The following is a 22,789-nucleotide window of genomic DNA, read 5'->3' as shown; positions in this document are numbered from 1 at the left end:
GGTGTAGTTTTGAGGTGGGCAGTAACTTGCAGAGCTGATGAATATATCATAGCTCAGTACACATTCAGTGTAACCTTTTTAGTGGGCACCATTTTATCACTTGTTTATTTTTTAATTGATTTCTTAAGTAGCACTAAAAAGCTTTTACAGCTATTTTTCCCTCAAATAAAATAATAGTGAAATACCACATAAATGAAAGATTTCTATAGAGCTATACCCCTATAATACAATTATGTATGGTTTAGTGTTGCATATGCAGTAGTGTTTAACCAGGGTTGCTCTCTTAACCAGAGTTTGAAATGGGCTTGCCAGTCCAGGTTAAAAGAGAACCTTGGTTTGTGTTGATCACAGTTTTACATCTGTACCAGCACTAAACTGTGGTTCAGGCAAAGGAAGGAGAGGAGGGAGTTGGTGCTGGAAGAAGGAAGGAGTGTGTGAGCGTTATGGCCACTAATGATCTCTTAACCATGATTAAGAGAGTGGCAGCATTACATCCACATTGGCAATAATCCCTCCCTCCATCTTGAAATATCTCAGAAGGGGAGAGAGAGATGGTTGGGATGCTACATGGCACCTTCAGATGGTTACTGGACTTGGGTGAGCAGGTTACTTATAGATCGCTGTTGATACAGCTGTACTCCCTGGGAGCAGCATAAAACTGAAGACCCAGATTGCTTATAATGACAAAGCAAAGAGGACTAAGCTTTTGATGTCCTGGCTAACATCCAGCATCGTGAATACTTTCTAGAGGAATTATTTTGTACTTCCTGCCTTAAACTGTTGTATGGTGCTGTATTTTCTCTTATGGAAGATGGAATAGCAAGAGGATGTATCTTACTGTTGAGGCATGTGAAGTGCAACACTCACTAATCTTCAAAACCATTCTGTCAGCCTGGCACAGAATCAATAGATCTTCTTAGAAATGAAATTCTAAAAATGCCATCAACGCTTGAAACCTGTTCAGGTGCTTGACAGTCCCTCCGCACAGAGAAACTCATGTGGTCCTGGGAATGTAGCTTTATAGAAGAAGAACTGTACCATTCTGTTTCCTCAGTTACAGCTGCAGATTCTCAGCAGTTACTCACATGAGCACAAAGACACACTTTTCAGTCATTGCACTCACATGAATCACTGCCAGGAAGCAACAGCTGTAACTGGGAACATGATGGGTTAGGCAGGCATTGCTTCCTCCATATGGCTATATCCCTTGGGATATTCTGCCTAGAAATCTCATCAAACTTCTGAACTTGCACTCAGTTATTTACAGTAAAGATTAAAAAATTTAACTATATCTAGTATCAGTTGTTCTAACATCTCAAGTTGGATCTTGAGATCTCAAGTACCACCACTATATCCAGATATTTTTAGGGTGCATTAAGTTTCTGCTGCAATGGAGGGGTTCCCAGGAAAGTTGAGAGTGAAGCATATATTTATACATTAATAAAACCATATCAAGAATAAATAAAGGCTCAGTGTGATTCTACACATTTAGGACTCAACAACTTCAGAAGATTTAATAATGACTTGTAAATATAGGTAGATTTTGTGATCTAGAATATTAACGATATCACTGAAATTTGCAAAATCTACAGTATTTTGTTACATTTTATTAAGGTACATCAAGTGTAGCGAGAGCATGGAGTGGCACCTTTGATGAACTCCTTGGGAAACAAATTGGTTATTTTTTCAGGACCTACTTCAGAATGAATTATTCCGGTCTAGCAGAATATCCAGATTTTTTTGCTGTTTGTCTTATATTGCTCCTAGCAGGTAAAAATATTTTAATCATTTGTTTTTATTATATTCAGTGTGATTTTGTTAAGGGGAAGAATCCATAGTGTATGCTTCCTTATCTCAAATGCTTTGTATCTGCAATCTTCGGAAACTTATTAACCTGTGGACCAAAAAATCTGGCTCTGATTTTTGTACTCTGGGCAGTATTGAATGCTGGCAATTTACCATCTCTAAACACTTTGCGCTGCTGGGAATGACCACTAGTGCAATGAGAAACTAGCACTCGCTATTGCAACCCAGGAAACTAGCTGAACTACCACTTCCAGAATTAGACAGGTCAGTGGAGCTTCCTTCTGTGAGCTCCACTGACTTGTCCCATTCAGGAAATGGTAGTTTCGGCTAGTTTCGGTTTCATTAGCAAGCAGTAGTTTCCCATTGCACTAGCGGTCATTCCCGCTAGCCCAGCGGTGGCATTGGATACTGCCCTCTGGCTGCACTGTTTTCTGCTACTTTGTTTCTTTTCCAACATTATCTTAAACAGGCTTCCAGAATAATATAGTCAAACCGCAATTAGGATATCTTAGTAGTTTCCAATGGATATTGAACCACGTGCATGCATACCCTTGCAGTTCTAAGATTATAATTGCTTCAACTAGTTGTGGGCATGTTTGTGTATATAGTGGATAGGGCTTGTACAATGATACAATCTGATTTAGGAAAGTACAATGAAAATCCTAATCCAGTAAATGAAACCTTTCAATTTAAGATGAAACATTTATTTTAAAATTATTCATTTAGGGAGCAATCCTACTGGGATAGGTGGCCACCTCTGAACTCAGAGGTGACTGCCTATCTAATGCAAGGCAGGTGAAGCACAGAGGGGATCGTCCCCTCCGCGCTTCAGCTGCCCTGCATTTGTGGCTAGACAGCCAATTTTGGCTGCCTAGCTGCAGGAAGGCAGAGCGGGAGAAGCAGCTGCTGGATGACACATTGGATGTGTCATAGTGGCATTTCTGCCTTCCCTGCCCCTGAATGCCCCGTTTTCGCCGCTCCGCACTCCTCTTCTGAGCGCAGGGCTGTTCTGTGCTGCCTGCAAGGCAGTGCGGGAGGGGGGAAGGTCAGTTGCTGGAAACCAACATATCCTATGGCCGCCTAGCCACCGACTAGCGGCCATAGGATTGCGCCCTTATGCACTTGGATTATTCTCATTCATTAAGAGTTAGATAGATAACTTTGTTCTTAATACTGGTTATAGGTTTATGGCTTTTTTCCCAGTAAAACAGAGCACATTTAATGTTACATTATTATAAGCATGGGCTCCTGACTATTGCTGAATAAGGAACTTGATACTTTTTTTGTTAAGATAGGGCTGATGTACACATTCACCATCCAGCAATCTTATATGCACAGTGGTTCAGACACCCATTCCTGTATCTGCAACTGCATGTATAGTGCAGCGCCTACATTAGGTGATACTCACATACATATGATTCCCACTATCCTCCTATCTCAGTGGCCCAGCCCCACCTCATGGAACCTCCCCCCTTTTTCTTTCTTTTTTTAAATGGCGGCTTTAGTTCTATGGAATGTGAAAAGGTTCACGTTTAGCTTGTTCTGAAGCTGAATTTGAGCCTTGTAGAGTGCTGTAACAGTTCGCACTGAATGTTGGCAGCAAAACAGTGTTTTTTTCCTGTGGTCATCTCATGGAGTGTCTATCTAGGGTGAAAATGGCCCCCAGGGCCCTTGAAGTTATCCACCCCTGTTCTACCTCAAAAGGAATCTGACACTATGCATGTATGCCCAAAGCAGACGTGTGCATGTAGTGGCAGGTACCCTGAATCCCATTGTGTGTACATAATTTCCACCTTGGTAAGAACATGAACCAGTGATTTGTGATAACCACGGAAAACAAAAATACTGTAAACAAATAGAAAACATAATATTAGAAATGCTAATATGATGTTACTTATTAAAAGAATCTCTTGTTTTTATAGGTCTGTTATCATTTGGAGTAAAAGAATCCGCATGGGTGAATAAAATCTTCACTGCTGTTAACATCTTGGTCCTCTTCTTCGTTATGATTTCTGGTTTTGTGAAAGGCGACATTAGTAACTGGAAGAAAACAGAGGAATTTCTTATAAACGTCACAGCACAAATAAAGTAATATGGGGTTTTGATGTTCTATTTCTCTTTGTCTCTAAGGGTGCATTCCTATCAAGATAGACACCAGCATCCGAACTTGGAGGCTGACACCTATCCAGTGTAGGGCAGACAGAGAATGGAGGGGATCCTCTCTGTGTTCTAGTTGCCCTGCATTTGTGTCTCGACGTGCATTTTGGTGGTGGTGCGGAAAGAACTATGCCAGCTACAAGGGGGTGGGGAGAGTGGCTTCTGGAAACTGAGGTCATCCGACCCTGATTTCCAGAAACTGACAAATCCTATGGTCTAGACAGTGTCTAGTGGCCATAGGATTGCTCTCCCCGCCTCTCTTTGGGAGTGTTTGCATGTAACAGTAAACCATGGTTTGGCACTAAGTGTATGATCAGGAAAGAGCCCCTGCAAAGTGCTGGGCTTTCACAGTCCTCCCTCCCTTCTCCTCCTTCCATACAGAATAAAACATAATTCAGTTTCACTTTAACAGATTTCTGGCTTGTTGTAAACCAGGAATCATGGTCCAAAAGAAACTTGAGTCAGTTACTAAACCAGCCAGCAACAAACCTTGGGCTGTTTTTCTGGCATGTTTCACAAAGTAGTTATTTTAAAGCTCAATTCCTGGTTTGCACATAATGACAAACTAGGAATCTCCTAAAGTGAAACTGAACTCTGGTTTATTCCTCCTCCCAATCGCATAGGAGGAGAGGGATTGCGGAGAGTGTGTTCATCCAGCGCTTTGCATGGGCTCCTTTTTGCTCATTTATGTAGTGCTTAATTATGGTTTAGCATTATAGGCAAATGCTGCCAATTCCTCTGCATAGAATGGAGACCTTGAAACACAATTAAACTATGAACTATGTAATGAGATTTATCCTTGTTTTATTGTGTAAAATTTAGAATTGATGTAAAGCTAAAAGTTCCGTAGCAGATTGAAGGTGAAGAAAGTAGTGAGATGTGATATTTTAATGGGATATCTTTTTTGGCTGTGGGAAGGACCCTCAATCTTTGGTAAGATGTCTTGTAAAAGAACTTTTAAACTTTACAATATGTTGTTGTTGTTGTTGTTCAGTCGTTCAGTCGTGTCCGACTCTTCGTGACCCCATGCACCATAGCACGCCAGGCCTTCCTGTCCTGCGCTCTCTCCCGGAGCGTGCTCAAGTTCATATTCATTGCATCCGTGATGCTATCTAGCCATCTCATCCTCTGCCGTCCCCTTCTCCTTTTGCCTTCAGTCTTTCCCAGCATCAGGGTCTTTTCCAGGGAGTTTTCTCTTCGCATTAGGTGGCCAAAATATTGGAGCTTCAGCTTCATTATGTGTCCTTCCAATGAGCACTCAGGGTTGATTTCCTTTAGGATGGACTGATTTGACCTCCTTGCAGTCCAGGGCACTCGTAAGAGTCTTCTCCAGCACCACAGTTCGAAAGCATCAATTCTTCGGCGCTCAGCCTTCCTTATAGTCCAGCTCTCACAGCCATACATTACTACTGGGAAAACCATAGCTTTGATTAGACGGACCTTTGTCGGCAAGGTGATGTCTCTGCTTCTTACTATGCTGTCTAGGTTTGCCATAGCTTTCCTCCCAAGGAGCAAGCGTCTTTTAATTTCATGGCTACAGTCACCGTCTGCGGTGATCTTGGAGCCCAAGAAAGTAAAATCTGTCAATGCTTCCATTTCTTCCCCTTCTATATGCCAGGAAGTGATAGGGACAGATGACATGATCTTAGTTTTTTTAATGTTGAGTTTCAAACCAGCTTTTGCACTCTCCTCTTTCACCCTCAACAAGAGGCTCTTGAGATCCTCTTCGCTTTCTGCCATTAGGGTGGTATCGTCTGCATATCGGAGGTTGTTGATAATTCTCCCGGCAATCTTAATTCCGACCTCTGATTCATCCAACCCGGCATTTCTCATGATGTACTCTGCATATAAGTTAAATAAGCAGGGTGACAATATGCAGCCTTGTCGTACTCCTTTCCCAATTTGGAACCAATCGGTTGTTCCATGTCTGGTTCTTACTGTTGCTTCTTGACCCTCGTACAGGTTTCTCAGGAGACAGGTAAGGTGGTCTGGTACTCCCATCACTTTAAGAATTTGCCACAGTTTGTTGTGATCCACACAATCAAAGGCTTTAGCATAGTCAATGAAGCAGAAATAGACGTTTTTCTGGAATTCTCTTGCTTTCTCCATGATGCAGCGAATGTTGGCGATTTGATCTCTAGTTCCTCTGCCTCTTCGAAACCCAGCTTGTACTTCCGGTAGTTCTCGGTTCGCATACTGCTGAAGCCTAGCTTGTAGGATTTTGAGCATCACCTTGCTGGCATGTGAAATGAGCGCAATGGTGCGGTAGTTTGAACACTCTTTGGCGTTGCCCTTCTTTGGAATCGGAATGTAAACTGACCTTTTCCAGTCTTGTGGCCACTGTTGAGTGTTCCAGATTTGTTGGCATATTGAATGCAGCACTTTAACAGCATCATCTTTTAGGATTTTAAATAGCTCAGCTGGAATACTGTCATCTCCGCTAGCTTTGTTGTTACTAATGCTTCCTAAGGCCCACTTGACTTCACTCTCGAGGATGTCCGGCTCAAGTTCAGTGACCACACTATCATGGCTATCAGGGACATTCAGATCTTTCCTGTATAGTTCTTCTGTGTATTCTTGCCACCTCTTCTTAATCTCATCTGCTTCTGTTAGGTCCCTGCCTTCTTTGTCCTTGATCATGCCCGTCTTTGCACAAAACGTTCCCTTGAGATCTCCAATTTTCTTGAAGAGATCTCTAGTCTTTCCCATTCTGTTGTTTTCCTCGATTTCTTTGCATTGTTCACTTAAGAAGGCCTTCTTGTCTCTCCTTGCTATTCTCTGGAACTCTGCATTCAGTTGGGTATATCTTCCCCTTTCTCCTTTGCTTTTCGCTTCCCTTCTTTCGTGAGCTACTTGTAAAGCCTCATCAGACAGCCACTTGGCTTTCTTGCATTTCTTTTTCTTTGGGACGGATTTCGTTGCTGCCTCCTGAACAATGTTACGGACCTCCGTCCATAGTTCCTCAGGCACTCTGTCTATCAGGTCTAATCCCTGAAATCTATTCCTCACCTCCACTGTATATTCATCAGGGATATGATTTAGGTCATACCTGAACAGTTTAGTGGTTTTCCCGACGTTCTTCAATTTAAGCCGAAATTTTGCAAGAAGCAGCTCATGATCTGAGCCACAGTCAGCTCCAGGTCTTGTTTTTACTGACTGTATGGAGCTTCTCCATCTTTGGCTGCAAAGGACATAATCAATCTGATTTCGATATTGACCATCTGGCGACGTCCATGTGTAGAGTCGCCTCTTGTGCTGTTGGAAAAGAGTGTTTGCTATGATCAGCATGTTCTCTTGGCAAAACTCTATTAGCTTTTGTCCTGCTTCATTTTGTACACCAAGGCCATGCCTGCCTGTTATCCCGGTGATTTCTTGACTTCCTACTTTAGCATTCCAATCCCCTATGATGAAGAGGACATCTTTTTTTGGTGTTAGTTCTAGAAGGTGTTGTAGGTCTTCATAGAACCGATCAACCTCAGCTTCTTCGGCCTCAGTGGTTGGGGCATAGACTTGAATTACTGTGATGCTGAATGGTTTGCCTTGGATTCGTACTGAGATCATTCTATCATTTTTAAGATTGTACCCCAGTACTGCTTTTCCCACCCTTTTGTTGACTATGAGTGCTACTCCATTTCTTCTAAGGGATTCTTGCCCACAATAGTAGATATGATGGTCACCTGAATTAAATTCGCCCATGCCTGTCCATTTGAGTTCGCTGATTCCCAAGATGTCGATGTTCAATCTTGCCATCTCATGTTTGACCACCTCCAGCTTACCTTGATTCATTGATCTGACATTCCAGGTTCCTAAACAATATTGTTCTTTACAGCATCGGATTTTCTTTTCACCGCCAGACACATCCACAGCTGAGTGTCCTTTCGGGTTTGGCCCAGCCGCTTCACTCTTTCTGGCGCTACTTGGAAATACCCTCTGCTCTTCCCCAGTAGCATATTGGACACCTTCCGACCTGAGGGGCTCATCTTCCGGCATCATCTCTTTTAGCCTTGTGATACGTTCCATGGGGTTTTCTTGGCAAGAATACTGGAGTGGGTTGCCATTTCCTTCTCCAGTGGACCACATTTTGTCAGAACTCTCTGCCATGACCTGTCCGTCTTGGGTGGCCCTGCACGGCATAGCTTATGGCTTCACTGAGTTACGCAAGCCCCTTCGCCACAACAAGGCAGTGATCCATGAAGGGGTTACAATATGTATTTATTTCTTAATCCAGATCCTGAACCTTGTTGTACTACTATAGGCCCCTGTGTCTTAAACCTGGGTGACACCTTATGGTCACTACAGGGGTTTTGTTTTTCATGAAGTGAAGGCTGTAAAACATCACAGCTGTGTGTGGAAAACTTGCCACAGAGCTGCCAATCCCTGCAATAACAGTAATCTGTAGCCTTTCTTAAAATGGGTCAGAATGTCCTGATTTGCACTGTATTAAACCAACACTTCTTAGTCCAAAACGGTAGGTTCAGTATATATTGGGCATGGAAAAACAGCAGTGTTTTCCCATACCCAGCATATGTATATCTGTCTATGTTAAATATGGAAACAGCCGTGGTCTTGACACATTAAACACTCTTGGAAGTAGTGCTGACACGGAATGGTAAAATAATCAAATAAATGCAGTGTGATAATTTTGCCTTTAGGATAGTTTGATTACTGTGAGACTCTCAAGTAGCATTGTCATGTATTTAACCATTGTTGAAGAGACTTCAAGATGTGGGCTGTAAGATCTTAAGATAAAGAAGTGGTGGGAAACATGTGACCTTCCAGATGTTGCTGGACCACAAGTCCCATCATCCCTGAACATTGGGCATGATGGCTGGGACTGATAGGAGTTGGAGTCCAAGGTCACAGATTCCTCCCCATGTAAAGCCATATTAGAAATATTGCCTGGGCAGCCTTATTAGCTGAAAAATATCTAAAGCCCTTGTAATCTTTGAAATTGTGTCTTTTAGAAATTTATCATATTATGAGAATGTGACAAGTGCATTTGGAGTTGGTGGCTTTATGCCATACGGCTTTACTGGAACTCTGGCTGGTGCTGCAACCTGCTTTTACGCTTTCATAGGATTTGATTGCATTGCAACAACTGGTATGTTTCTGGTTTTTTAAAAATTCGTTACTCGGTTGAAGTTGTGATTTATATATATTTGAGCAGGTGATCTGTAAGCAAATTCTATTGAGCATAGTGGAGCTTCTGAATAAACATGCATAGGATTGTGCTCTTAGCCATAGAAATTGTCACAATGTAATATCATCATCATCATCATTATTATTATTATTATTATTTTGCCAAGAATAAATTTCTAATCTTTACAACTAGAAAGAAATTTTCTAAACCTCACAAGACTTAGTTTAGACCAATAATTTAATCCTATCTGATAGCTTTTGTATTTTTAAGCACACTTGCTAGATTGGAAGTAGTGTTTCTTTCTATATATCTCACTGATGTGTCTGCTTCTCTGGATCTAGCTATCTTTCATGTTTCATACTGATATTCACATTAAGAATAAGCACTTTAATTTTGTTTTTCACCATAGGAGAAGAAGTCAAGAATCCCCAGAAAGCCATACCTATTGGAATTGTAACTTCCCTACTTGTCTGTTTTATGGCTTATTTTGGGGTTTCAGCTGCTTTAACTCTTATGATGCCATACTACTTACTAGATGAGAAAAGTCCTCTCCCAGTAGCATTCGAGTATGTTGGATGGGGCCCAGCAAAATACGTCGTAGCAGTGGGATCTCTGTGTGCTTTATCAACAAGGTAAAAATAATGGAAACTAAGTAATTGTCAGGAAATTATCTCATTGAGGAAATCAGGCTACTTAAAAGTGTTGATTCATTAGGTTTGCTACACAAAGATGTTATGAATAATATAGCTAGTTGTTACTCAAATCCTGCTCAGCTCTAGTGGTTGCATCCGATGTTAGTCCTACTTAGTCTTAAAATGAATGGGACTTAAGTTAGACTAACATTGGATACAACCCAGTGTTCTTAATTTGTGTACATTATTCTTACTGAGAGGGCATTTCTAGACAAGGCTTTTATCATGCAATCACCTTGCTTCGTTCATGTAATTTTACAGGGGGCCCTGATGATGCCATCTTCATCTTGTAACCCTCTTGTATTCTCCTACTGCTTCTTCCATCTTTCTTCTTTCAAGAAAAAAAATGGTTAAAAAGGAACGCCAGTGAGAGCCAGTGTGGTATAGTGGCTAGAGTGTTGGACTGGGAGTCAGGAGATCCAGATTCTAGTCCCCTCTTGGCCATGGAAGTTCACTGGGTGACTTTGGGCCAGTCACAAACTCTCAGATCAGCCGACCTCACACGGTTGTTGTTGTGAGGATAAAATGGAGGAGGAAGATTATGTACACTGCCTTGGGTTCCATAAGGAGGAAAAAAGGTGGGATGTAAATTTAATAAATAAATAAAAGACAGAATAATTGCACAATATATTGTGATTGGTAATGCTAGGAGCCCTCCATCTGGAAGCACCCTGAGAGAAAAATTATATGCATGACTCCACTCTCTCTTTCTGCCTTTGCCAGTTATTATCACAGTCTGTCAAATATTGTCTTGAATGCACTAGAATAATATAAAATTAAATGTAGGTGTTTGCATAACAGTAACACCCTTAAGATTTCACACACATCTACTGGAAATGCATATGCGTCACAGAATTTTGGTGCAGAATCAAGAAAAAAGATCCTTGCTCTAAAATTTGTCAAAATTCTTCAACTGAAGCTCATGAAAATGTTTGCATATTTTAAAATAAGTATATATTTAGAGAAGCTGCAACTGACTTGGCCTTTGAAATCACTAAAGCTGGTTGTGCTGCCATTTTAGGTGCCTTTCTGAGGTTAAAAGGGATCCAAAGACTATCAAGAATAACCTGCCTGTCCTACTCAGTTTGAAGTAAATGTGGTTTAAATGCACCAAGTGCTGGTTTAAGCAGTTTGCATAGATCAGGTCTAGTGTTTAAAACTAGACTGCACTGTGCTGCACTGGCTTCCTAATGTTTGCATACGCTTGTTCTGTAATAACGTTGCCACATCAGCTAAACACTGTCATTTAAAATTGGCATACATTATGAATATATGTGAGTGATCTGTTCAGCATTCTGCAGCAAATGAAGTTGGCCACGATATTCATTGCGTTTTCATCTAACGTAGACATGGCATTCCTAATATCTGAATCATAGTTAAGAGATCAGGACCTGCTGTGGCATTCTGCTTTCCCTCCTCCACTCCCATGTGAATTTCCCTCTCCATTCTTTGGTTTGCCAGAACCATGATGTAATACTGCATCTGCATCCATGCTAATCAGGATTGCCCTTGTAACTAGAAATTGAAACTTTGGGTTGAAACAGATTTGCGAGTATGGTTAGCAGAGTCTGGTTAGTGTTGATGCAGATGTTATTCTACAGTATGGTAAATGCAAACCATGGAAGTGAGGGGAAAAAATCATCAAGAGAAGAAGGGAGTGCACAAGTCCATTGCACAATCCTTATCTCTTAGCTGTTTCAGGAATCGGGAATGTTGCATCTGCACTGGGTCAAAATGCCTCCTCAGCTATTTAAAGAGTGTTTTTGTTACTTGCCCTACAGTCGTATACATGTCTAGTGAGCAGTAAACCCTACTGAGTTCAGTGGGACTTATTCCCAGGTAAGTGTGTATAGGATGGCAGCCTTAATCTCATAGCCATAATAGTTCTGATATTTCCTTCACCTGGTTTGGTGTAGGGCTGTTCACCTCTTTTAAGGTCATATGGATAGATGTGTGTATTATCATAGGATAGGAGGAGCAAATGTACATCTAAAAAAACGGTTTTTTCTTCCACTTACAATAGAGCACTGCAGGGGACATTACAATCAGCAATAAAAGTAAATATATAAAATAGAAGCACATAGAATGGTTTGGGAGGGTTACAACATTCGCTGGTGGCTCTGTTTGATAGGCTTATGCGATTCTTGCAAAACCACACTCCGCGTAACTGGGAGAAGAAATGCATTTTCCAAGATTCCAAATATTGCACTTGGATGCATGTAGCTAGGAGAGTAACTAGTAAAGTAATATGAATTGGCACAACAAATACAGCTTTATTGTGCCCCCCCCAAACAAAACCCTCCCCTGATCACACATCAGGGCAGTTTATGAAGCTTTAGTGAGGTATTTTGGTCATCAATAGCTTTCATATTTCTTTCCAAATTCTACAGACATCTTGAGTTTTAAAACGTATTGTTCCGCTTTACCCTCTAAATAAAATTAAATAAGTTGTCCCAGCTCAGTGGCAGAACCCATTCTTTGTATGCAGAAGATCCCTGGTTCAATCCCAGGCATGTAAGGATTTCAGATAGCAGGGCCAGGAAGGATCTGTGCCAATTGAGGTAAACAGTATTTTGTTTGATGAAGGAGTGGTCTGATTCAGTGTAAGATGGTTCCTTGCAGCACAGACTTCTCTTAAAAAGAAGAATGAAGTTTCAGTTTAAATTAATACGTTATATAATTGGTTATGGACTTTTTTTGTGAGGATTCACTGACTGTGGGATGATACTGTCTATTTTTCATTCTGCTGCCTGATGCAATCTTTCAAGGTGTGGTAATGCTTAATTGCAGTGCAAATATTGCTAGATGTATCCTACTGGTACACTATTGTGGAAGAACTACAGTGAAGACACAAGTTATTTCTGTTAGTAATTATGAATATTTTATTCCAGCCATTATGGATAGTAACATCATCATAAATAAAGGAGGGGAAACACATCATCAGAAATGACTAAAAATTCTAACATTGTTTCAGAGAATTAAATAGATATACTTCCCCTTTAATTTACTAAAATCACTGAGTCATGTATCATACAGCATCTTTACAATTCACCAGGTTAATATATTTTTCTTTTCTTTTTTGCCCTAAAGCTTTTTGGGCAGCCATTGCAATCTCGCTACTCTGTCACAAGAGAATCTTGGTTAGACAGGAGAAATATAATTTTTTACTTAATGATTGGCAGTGGACAGATCCCTTATCAAACTTGAAATTCTGTCTTGGTTCACAGTATAAAGAACAATGCAATAAATAATGACACAAGCCCTTTATTATGAGGGCACCACAAATATAATGGCACTGTTCTAGAGTTTTATGATAACGTCCCTCCAAAAATCTCAGTGTCTGTGGCAAATGCAATGCAATCTGTGCATTGAGATGGGGGTGCAGCTGCTGTTCTGTCCACACAAAGATTCTCTCTGAGCCAGAAAATGTCTGAACTGGGTCATAAGGGCTGCACATTAATGCGGTACTTTTAGATATTGTATCAATTAAGTGAAGGCCCAAGGAACTTGTATCTTAACTGTACTGTGTCTTGTGTATAGTCTCTCCCTCCACCCCATGTCAATTACGTTTCTGGTATCACAGGCTTTTGATTAGCATTGTTTCTCTTTTCCTAATACATTGCATGAATTTGTGTTGGCCATTTTGCATGTTCTTTTGCTTTTTATTCAGTCTCCTTGGATCCATTTTCCCAATGCCACGTGTAATCTATGCTATGGCGGAGGATGGGTTGCTTTTCAAATGTCTAGCTCAAATCAACCCCAAAACGAAGACTCCACTTGTTGCTACTTTATCATCGGGGGCTGTGGCAGGTGAGGCTGTAAGCAGATTTATTGTAAGGGAAATGAACACCTTCACCCATCATCAGACATAGACATAAGATACTGACTGGCAGTTATGGCACTGTTACAACTCATATTATAAAATGTTAATATTTTGAGTAAAAGTAGTAAACCTTTGACTCTTACAGACCTTATTTTTCGTTATAGAATTCTTCTGTCACAAGTGCATTTTACAGATAAAATTCCCTTTCCCTCCATGTGTGTGTTTTGGGTTAGCACTGGAATTTCATATTGTTACTGTGGCACTTGAACAACTAAATTTTTTTGTTCTAGTCTTCTGGGCTCTATGTTCCCTTTGCCCCGCATTCTGTTTGCCATGGCACGAGATGGTTTACTCTTTAGATTTCTTGCCAAAGTGAGCAAGAGGCAGTCTCCAGTTGCTGCCACATTGACAGCAGGGCTCATCTCCGGTAAGCTCTGTAAACCCAGGTCTCATTTAACTGGGGCCAGAACCCTGTTTTCACATGCATAAATCTGTGATAAGATGGGTCTGCTTGCTAATGTTTTGTGCATGTAAATTGGGAATGAAACTACTGACTAATCAGAAGGCATATCAGTTCTGAATTGTGGTGGTGGAAGAATAAGCTCTCTGAAGGTCTTCTCTAAAGCATAAAGGCTTTCTTCCAATGTGACCAATGATACTGTATTGTGCACGTATAAAGAAGGAAGAGTAAGTGAGTACCTTGGTAAAACTCCCCTGCTTTTTCAGTTGTGGCATTGAATTCTCCTTTTTGTGTAATATTCATTGTGAAATATTCATGCACGTTTTTCCTAAATAAACCTCTGTAGTTAATATTCTGCTTAAGGTGTATTCAGCAATTTAATAGTTGCAAAAGGAATGTGGCATGAATGGTGTGACCCCCCACCCCATCCCTAAATATGGCATTGTTACTTAAAAGCTCAGCATGGATGGTCTCTCAGTTTTAAACAGTGTTAAGATTAGACCTTAATATTTTACCAGTTCAGAATTTGGCAGGCAAAACCAAATGCAGCCAACGTGTAACTGCTGATTATATTTTCTCATATAATAATATGATGGCTAAAGTTTGCAAAGAGTAAAACAGCCAGGTAAAAGGTTTTGGAATGGCAGAACTAGAGAAGAACTATTTTCTTAAAACTGAAGAATTTCTGCAGTGTCTCTAATCTTGCTTGCAGTTTTCTGTGATTTCATGTGCTTATAATGATATATCCCTAAAATGTTAAATTTCAAGTACCGGTTATTTTAGAGCTAGACTTGCTTATCTGTATTGATATAAATACTGTATATGAAGACTAAATAATTGTAGCTTTTAAAAATTAGACAGTACACTTACTGATGGTGGGTTACCCATCTGAAATTGACTTTGTACAGACATAGCTCTGTGTCCCTCAAAACCAGGGTTTGTACATCAGATGCTAACTTTTGTAATATATACTTCCCTTCACCTCTCTGAGCAATTCTTCTCCTTTGTCCCTCCCTGGTGTTAACTATGGTTGCACATTATACTTGCCACCAGCACCGACCATGGTTCCTTGTAAACCACGGACTAACAGTATAATTTGAAGTGGGATTGCAAGTCATGGTTAAGAGGGAACCTGGTTTGCATCAACAATGGTCTGCACTGATACACATGCCCAAACCATGGATAAAATGAGGGAGGGCAAAATAGCTCTGGGAGAGGCTGGCTCCTGACCTGCAAACCAGACCTGCAAACCATGGAGCCAGTATTTGTATCTACAGAAGAAAATAGTGCATTTCCTCTATGCTTTGCACAACTCACAACCCCCAATTTTGGGGTTTTTTAACACTGTTTAAAGAGGGATTGTCTTTTATGAGTGCTTGAGAGATCAATGTTCTTAATTCTTTGCATGAACTTTGTGCAGGAAAGAAAAAGGAACAAGATTTGATGTGGGCACAATGCATCAGGAACACTCAAGACCCTGTCAAAATGAATGGGATTTGAGCCAAAATACCGCTTGCTCAACTCCCATTGATTGAACAGGAGTTATCCACAGTGGATTTTGCCCATTACATTTATGCATGTATTTAAATGTATGTTGTTTGTCATGCAAAAAAAGTTTATTGTATTTTCTCATGTTTAAAACCAACCACTGAGAACACTGATGTGTAAACATTGATGTTACCAAATTTCAGAGGGGAATTAACTTGGTAAAGTTCCCCTGAATGGATTATTTATCCCCAAAATGTTATAAAATACTGCTGTAATATAGACAGTTTGATATTTGCCGTAAAACATAATGTTTCATCATTTTCATAATTTATAAGATGATGATCTGCCTTGAACATTTTCAATACTCTAAGGGCAAACATTAAATGTTTATGGATATGGTAGTAGCAAATATCCATGTTTTGTTTAATACATACGTTTTAATACAAATTGTGTTTCATTCTTCTAGCATTAATGGCTTTTCTCTTTGACCTAAAAGCCTTAGTAGACATGATGTCTGTTGGTACACTTCTTGCGTACTCGCTGGTAGCAGCCTGTGTTCTCATTCTTAGGTGAGTTCCAGTTTTGGGTTAATAAATAATGTGTAGGACAGTGTTCTCTAATGAGTATGTATATAGTGTTTCTGCCACAAAGATATATAACAAACAAAATACCATTTAAACACAAAATCTGCATGAGAAAAACATGTACATCTGTGGCAGTAACTGTTTGATCCGGATTAAATGCCGTAGCTAAACAAATGGTAAAGGAATGCCACACAGAATATGGAGGGGTGTTTTGTCTTTTTTGATCGCCTCTGAAGAGGTTTGTAAAAGACAATGTATTCTGAGATATATTTATATTTTTCTTTTCTTTGAGCCTGGTTTTATATAAACAACATCTTTGTGGGTGTTCATACAGGTACCAACCCAGTTTAAACTATGAGCAACCAAAATATTCAGCAGAAAAAGAGTCTCTTGCAGGACCAGAGAGAGAATGTACAAGTGAATCACAAATTAGTATGATACCAGGGCACAGTTTTAGCCTACAAACACTGATTAATCCATCAAGTTTGCCAACCGAACAGTCTGCTACCGTGGTTAGCTTTCTTGTGAGTCTGTTGGGTAAGTAAAAACCTGCCTGAATACTTAGGGCATTTTTAAAATTGCAACTAATAAGCAACGTGCATTTAAACAAAACAAAAGATCAGATTCACATACTGAATTTGTCCTAAATTTCCAGTGTGGAGAAATGAGGAAGATAAAGGAGAGCTCATGCATTCTAGCTGGGGGTGGTATTGGAGTGGCTGCAAATAATCTAATTTTGTTCTGACAGTTTAATGTAGAATAAAGTGTGTGGAGGGTTTTTAAAAACTTTTTTGAAAACATCTGTCACTATTGCTAAGGTGTTTGTATATTACACACACATTTGAGATTTCGAAATATTGACACATGCTGTCTCTTTCCTGTTTCTTTTGATGATCTCCACTTAGCTTTTCTGGTTTGTGGCTTAAGCATTCTTACCACCTATGGGATTCATTTTCTTGCCAATCTGGAACTTTGGAGTATCTGTCTCCTTGCAGCTCTTTCAGTACTGTTTGTTGTCATCATACTTCTCATCGGGAGACAACCTCAGAATCAACAGAAAGTGGCATTTATGGTATGGCATCGCGGAGGGTGGGGTGGGGTGGGAACAGACTGCAAAATGTGTATCCTTAGCAAAAACCTTTGTGGGGAGGGGTGTCAAAAATAGTACTACCACCCCTGCTGCTTTTCTGGTGAAACAAAAATATATAAATGCTGTCAAATAACTGTGGCAGTTCACTCATTTACCAACATATTTTATAGCCCACCTTTTCAGTCTACTTAATAGACTGAGCATCTGATCAAATAAGATAGATGTTGCCTGATAGAGCTCACAGCACAATAAACCAGTTAGTTTGTATAGTGCTAAAGTGCAGACTTGTTGCAAACTAAAATAGTGGTTCTTCTGAAATTTGGTCCCAATTGTAGAAATTCATTTTTTACTAGGACTGTAGTGAGATGTGCATCTAAAAACAAGTGTTGTGTGCTTTTTAAATTAAAAAATATTCAATAAATATAAAAATATTGCATATTCCTATGCAAATCTAAATCAAATAAAATTCATATGAAGGATTGACAGAGCAGTCCTCCCATATCTGTTGGCTGGTGGGGCCTAGGATGGGGTAGAAGTACACCTCTATGGGCAGAGAAGAGCTCTGTCAGTGGGAGAGGGCTCTTCCAACCCAGAGTCCCCAGTTCCACCTGTAGAAAACTCCATGGGTGCAAATCTACTGCAGTGTTCTTGCCAGTGGTAGGCCTTGAAATGAGGTGTTCTGGGGGCAGGGTGGAGGCAGCTTTTGATCCACTGGGCCCAAAGCCCCTTCATACCATGTGAGGCCCCAGGATCAGGCCCCTCAGCTAGAGTGCCTTGCATAAGTATTCACCCCCTTTGACTTTTCCCACATTTGGTTGTGTTATAATCTGGAATTAAAATGGATTTAATTAGGATTTCTTGTCACTGATGTACACAAAATAGTACATAATGTTGAAGGGAGGGGATCTACATATTTTACAAAACGATTTACAAATAAAGAACTGAGAAGTCTGGATTGCATAAGTATTCACCCCCTTTGCTGTGACACCCCAAAATAAGCTCTGGTGCAACCAACTGCCTTCAGAAGTCACATAATTAGTTGAATGGAGTCCACCTGTGTGCAATTCAAGTGTCACATGATCTCAGATTAAATACACCTGTTTCTGGAAGACCCCAGAGTTTGTTGGAGAGCATATCAAAACAGACAGCATCATGAAGACCAAGGAGCTATCAAAACAAGTCTGGGATAAAGTTCTGGAGAAGTACCAAGCAGGGTTGGTTATAAAAAGATATCCCAAACCATGAACATCCCCCAGAGCACTGTTAAATCCATTATTACAAAATGGAAAGAATATGGCACAACCGTGTGACTCTGCCTAGAGAAGACCATCCACCAGAACTCAGTGACCGGGCAAGGAGGGCACTAGTCAGAGAAGCAACCAAGAGGCCAATGGTCACTCTGAAGGAGCTGGAGATCCATAGCTGAGATGGGAGAAACTGTTCACGGGACAACTGTCACCCGGATGATTCACAAAGCTGGGCTTTATGGAAGAGTGGCAAGAAGAAAGCCATTGCTGGAAAAAAAAATCAAATCCTGTTTGGATTTTGCCAAAGGCATGTGGGAGACACAGCAAATGTGGAAAAAACATTCTCTGGTCTGATGATGCCAAAATTGAACTTTCTGGCCTTATTACAAAACCCTGTGTATGGCGCAAAGCTAACAGTGCCCACAGTGAAGCGTGGTGGCAGCATCGTGTTGTAGGGATGCTTTTCATCAGCAGGGACTGGGAAACTGGTCAGGATTGAGGGCAAGATGGTTGGAGCCAAATACAGGGCAATTCTAGAGAAAAACCTGTTTCAGTCTGCAAAGGACCTGGGACTGGGGTGGAGGTTCACCTTCCAACAGGACAATGACCCTAAACACGCAGCCAAAGTTACACTGGAGTGGTTTAAAAACAAGAACCTGAATGTCTTAGAATGGCCCAGTCAAAGCCCAGACCTCAGTTGGATTGAGAATTTCTGGCAAGACTTAAAAATTGCTGTTCACCAAAGTTCCCCATCCAACTTGACAGAGCTTGAGCAATTTTGCCAAGAAGAATGGGCAAAAATTGCAGGATCCAGATGGACAAAGCTGGTAGAGACTTAGCCCGAAAGACTCACAGCTGTAATTGCTGCCAGAGGTGCTTCTACCAAGTATTGACTCAGGGGGATGAATACTTATGCAACCAACAAATGCCAGTTTGTTTTTGTTTAATTAACTTTTGTGCCACAATAAAAATATGTTGCACCTTCAAAGTGTTAAATTTGTTGTGTAAATCAAATGGTAAAAATGCCAATTAAATCCATTTTAATTCCAGGTTGTAACACAACCAAATGTGGAAAAGTCAAAGGGGATGGGGGAATACTTATGCAAGGCACTGTATGCCAGCCTGGAGATGGTGTAGCTAAGTTCCCATCCATTGGTTTCATGGGGAGGGCTTCCAAAAAAACAAAGTTCTACTGGGCTGTAATGCCTGGTAAAGCTCCCCTCCCGCACTCTGGCTGGCATGAGCTGACTAGGGGGTTGGAAGTGTTGGGTGATCTGCCACCCCATTTAGGATGGCTCTCTGCAGCATAATCTTATTCATGTACACTCGGAAGTAAGTCCCGGATTATTTAATAGGGCTAATTCCTAAAGGAAAGCCCTAATTTTTACCTTATTCATAAATGACAGCACAGTAACATAAAAAGAAAATATAACTTGTTAAGTTGTACAAAGCACAAATTGGTTATCTTTTTTTATATGACGTAGAGTCCTTTTTTGCATATAAATGTAGAATGAGTTGCATTGAAATATGGTTTAATGAAAATTAGTTTAATTGAGAAGTCGGGAATACATTTCGGTCTGTTTGTCTTATTATAGCATATTAATTTAAACCTGCTAAATATAAAACGTTCCAAGAACCAGAGGCTCTAAACTGAAATGCACATTGTAGTATAACAGTAAAATATAAGAAGCTGGCGTTATAAACTGCATCATCTCACTATTAGTTCATCTAGACTAGTACTATCCAGTAGCCTAAATTCTTAGAGAACTGCTGGCAGCTCTGTGATTAGAGATATTTCTCCCTGATGATTCTGTGGCTGGGATCTCTATGTGTACACACACAAAGCATTTCTGCAGGAGCCTGTGGGCTGTGCCAGTTTCCTTTTCTGTCTGCAGCTCCATATATTTGGAAGGCCTCCTGACATTTGGCAGGGGACAAAGGGCACAGTGGATCCTGAAAAGCCCTGGTGCATAGGTAGAACTTCGTTTGCCTGCTTTTGGCTCCCTGCCTATGTGTGCTCTCACTGAATTGTGGTCCTTTGCTTTCTCATCACAGGCTACAAATCTAGGGTTGGATCCAGATTTAGTCATACTTGGAGTAAACCCACTGAAATCAACGGGACTTAAGTTAGTGATGACCAACTTAAGTTCCATTGATTTCAAGGGGTCTGCTCTGTCTCCAAGATTTAATTTCTTACTTCAGTATTACACTTAAAATGTGGTTCAAATTGGGAATATATTCACTACAACCCTATGAAGTACGCTATCTTTTCCATTGAACTTTTATATTGCAATATGATTGTGTGAGTTCTTTATGTTTCATTTTACAAATTAAAAGTGTAATGTGCTGGATATTTTGCAAATATACTGAATTGTGAAATATTTGTCCTCAGGTTCCACTCTTGCCATTGCTGCCATCTTTGAGTATCTTAGTGAATATTTACTTGATGGTACAGCTAAGTGGAGAGACTTGGATCCGGTTTAGCATCTGGATGGCACTTGGTAGGTTTTCCTGGATGGGTAGCTGAATCATGTCATGATCTTCCTTCTAGGTACCACTCAAATAAAAGATTTAAGCCAACTTCACATATCAGGATTTCTAGCATTGCGTGCTGTTGCTGTCCATCATTGCATCTGTTCATCTCTCATTCACCTCCATCTTATGGTAATTGCCTGAGGTGGAAAGAGAGACTACTTGCTTCTGATTCAACACAAGGTGATGAATGCAATTTTACAAATTCAGACTACTACAGAATCACATGTGAATTGCAGTTGTCCAGGTAAATGTGTAAATGCCGTAAGTCAAAGAAGCAATATGTTTGCAATTCTTGCCTAAGTTCTGTATAGGCAGAAGTAGGCAACTTGTGGCCCTCCAGTTGCTGTTGGCCTACAACTCCCATCATCCCTTCTCATTGGCTATGCTGGCTAGGGCTGATGGGAGTTGTAAGCTGAAACATCTATAGGAAATTCAGAAGGAAAAGCTAAAAATGGTTTCTGAACCTTTGATTAAAGAATGCTGGGAGAAATGCATGTTGTTGGAAGAGTTTCAGTTATAGACACCCAAGGATGTGCACGAGATTACATCTTTGGATGATTTGCTAGTTACAGCCCTTCCTGGAAATGAGAGGTCTCAATACTGGTACACACCTTGGTAACCTCTCTGTTGTAATGTTCTATAAATGAGGCTGCCTGTTGAAGGCTGTTTGGAAACTGCAAGTGATTCAGAATGCGGCAGTCAGATTGATTTCTGGCATATATGTTGCATGAGCTCCATAGATTGCGAATCTGTTCCCAAACCCCATCCAATGTGGTGGTACTTATTTTTAGAGCCCTTTATAGTTTGCTGAATTAGTCTTTTTGGTGGGGGCCTTTATGGCAGATCTATGTCCTTGCCCCTTTTAAGTAGGCAGTCACAATACTTCTTTTTAGACATGCTTTCTGTTGTTATGGTTTGAATTCCAACTCTTTGGTGTTAATTTGCCCCTTCTCTGTAGTATGATTATGTTTGTTCATTCTGATACTGTATTTTTAAAAAGCTTAGTACCTTCCTTGAATCCTGCTAGGAAAATGGATAATAAATTATTCCTTTAAAGTGTTTCTGTGTAGCAAGGAACCCAATTATCTATCTAGCTAGCTAGCTAGCTATCTATCTAGCTATTTATCTGATGCCTGGCTTACAGATCAATAAAAAATAAAATAGCCCCTGCCCTCAGTCTCACCATCTGAAAAACTGGACACAAAAGGAAAAAGGGATGGGGAGAGAGGAGGAAAAAAGCAAATTTAGGCACCAGTTCTTAAAGTTACAGAGTTTTTATAACAACTAGAATTGGGAAGAATTCAGTGAGAGGAGGAGCCAAAATGACCCGGTCTCTCAGCAGAGCTGCTTTCCCATCTCTCCATCTGCTGCAGCCTGTTAGAATGGCTGCTGCTTGATGACAGTTGAACAAAAGCCAAAGGCAGTTCTTTTCACATATTGCAAGTGGTGGAAAGTAGAAATGCAAGCACATTCAAGTATCTGCTTTTCATCACTGCATGTCATGCAGAGTGGTTCTTAGAGCAAAAATTGACTTGTCCTATAATTAAACTATGTCGGCTACAGGCTTTTACAAGCAGCTCAAAGGTTCTCCAGTGGTTCTGAGGTGAGACAGCCTTTACTTTTTGAAAGTGTCCCCTCTTGGTTGACAGACAGAGCTTCTGCTTAAAAAAAATGACACCCAGGAGAGGAGCTTCCCCTCAGCTCCCAGACCAGCCCTGTGTGCCTAGCAGGCAGCCAGTTTGTGCCATTGCTTGGATATGAGATGTT

The 22,789-nt window shown here is 40.5% G+C and overlaps 1 protein-coding gene across 1 annotated transcript in view; it reads left to right on the top strand.

Annotated features, from left to right (window-relative positions):
* The window catches only part of SLC7A2 (solute carrier family 7 member 2), a 62,527-nt gene that overhangs the window by 36,159 nt on the left and 3,579 nt on the right, over nt 1-22,789 (top strand). The window contains exons 3-11 of the mRNA XM_084856666.1: nt 1,615-1,770; nt 3,729-3,894; nt 8,928-9,064; nt 9,513-9,735; nt 13,909-14,045; nt 16,033-16,135; nt 16,485-16,687; nt 17,056-17,222; nt 20,880-20,988. Coding sequence (XP_084712792.1) covers nt 1,615-1,770; nt 3,729-3,894; nt 8,928-9,064; nt 9,513-9,735; nt 13,909-14,045; nt 16,033-16,135; nt 16,485-16,687; nt 17,056-17,222; nt 20,880-20,988 — 1,401 coding nt within the window. The remainder of the gene's footprint in view (nt 1-1,614; nt 1,771-3,728; nt 3,895-8,927; nt 9,065-9,512; nt 9,736-13,908; nt 14,046-16,032; nt 16,136-16,484; nt 16,688-17,055; nt 17,223-20,879; nt 20,989-22,789) is intronic.

The sequence above is a fragment of the Heloderma suspectum genome, chromosome 5 (assembly GCF_057233095.1).
Source record: "Heloderma suspectum isolate Gila_16-S chromosome 5, 16-S_ref, whole genome shotgun sequence".
NCBI lineage: Eukaryota > Metazoa > Chordata > Lepidosauria > Squamata > Helodermatidae > Heloderma > Heloderma suspectum.
This window is presented reverse-complemented; position numbering and strand designations above follow the sequence as displayed.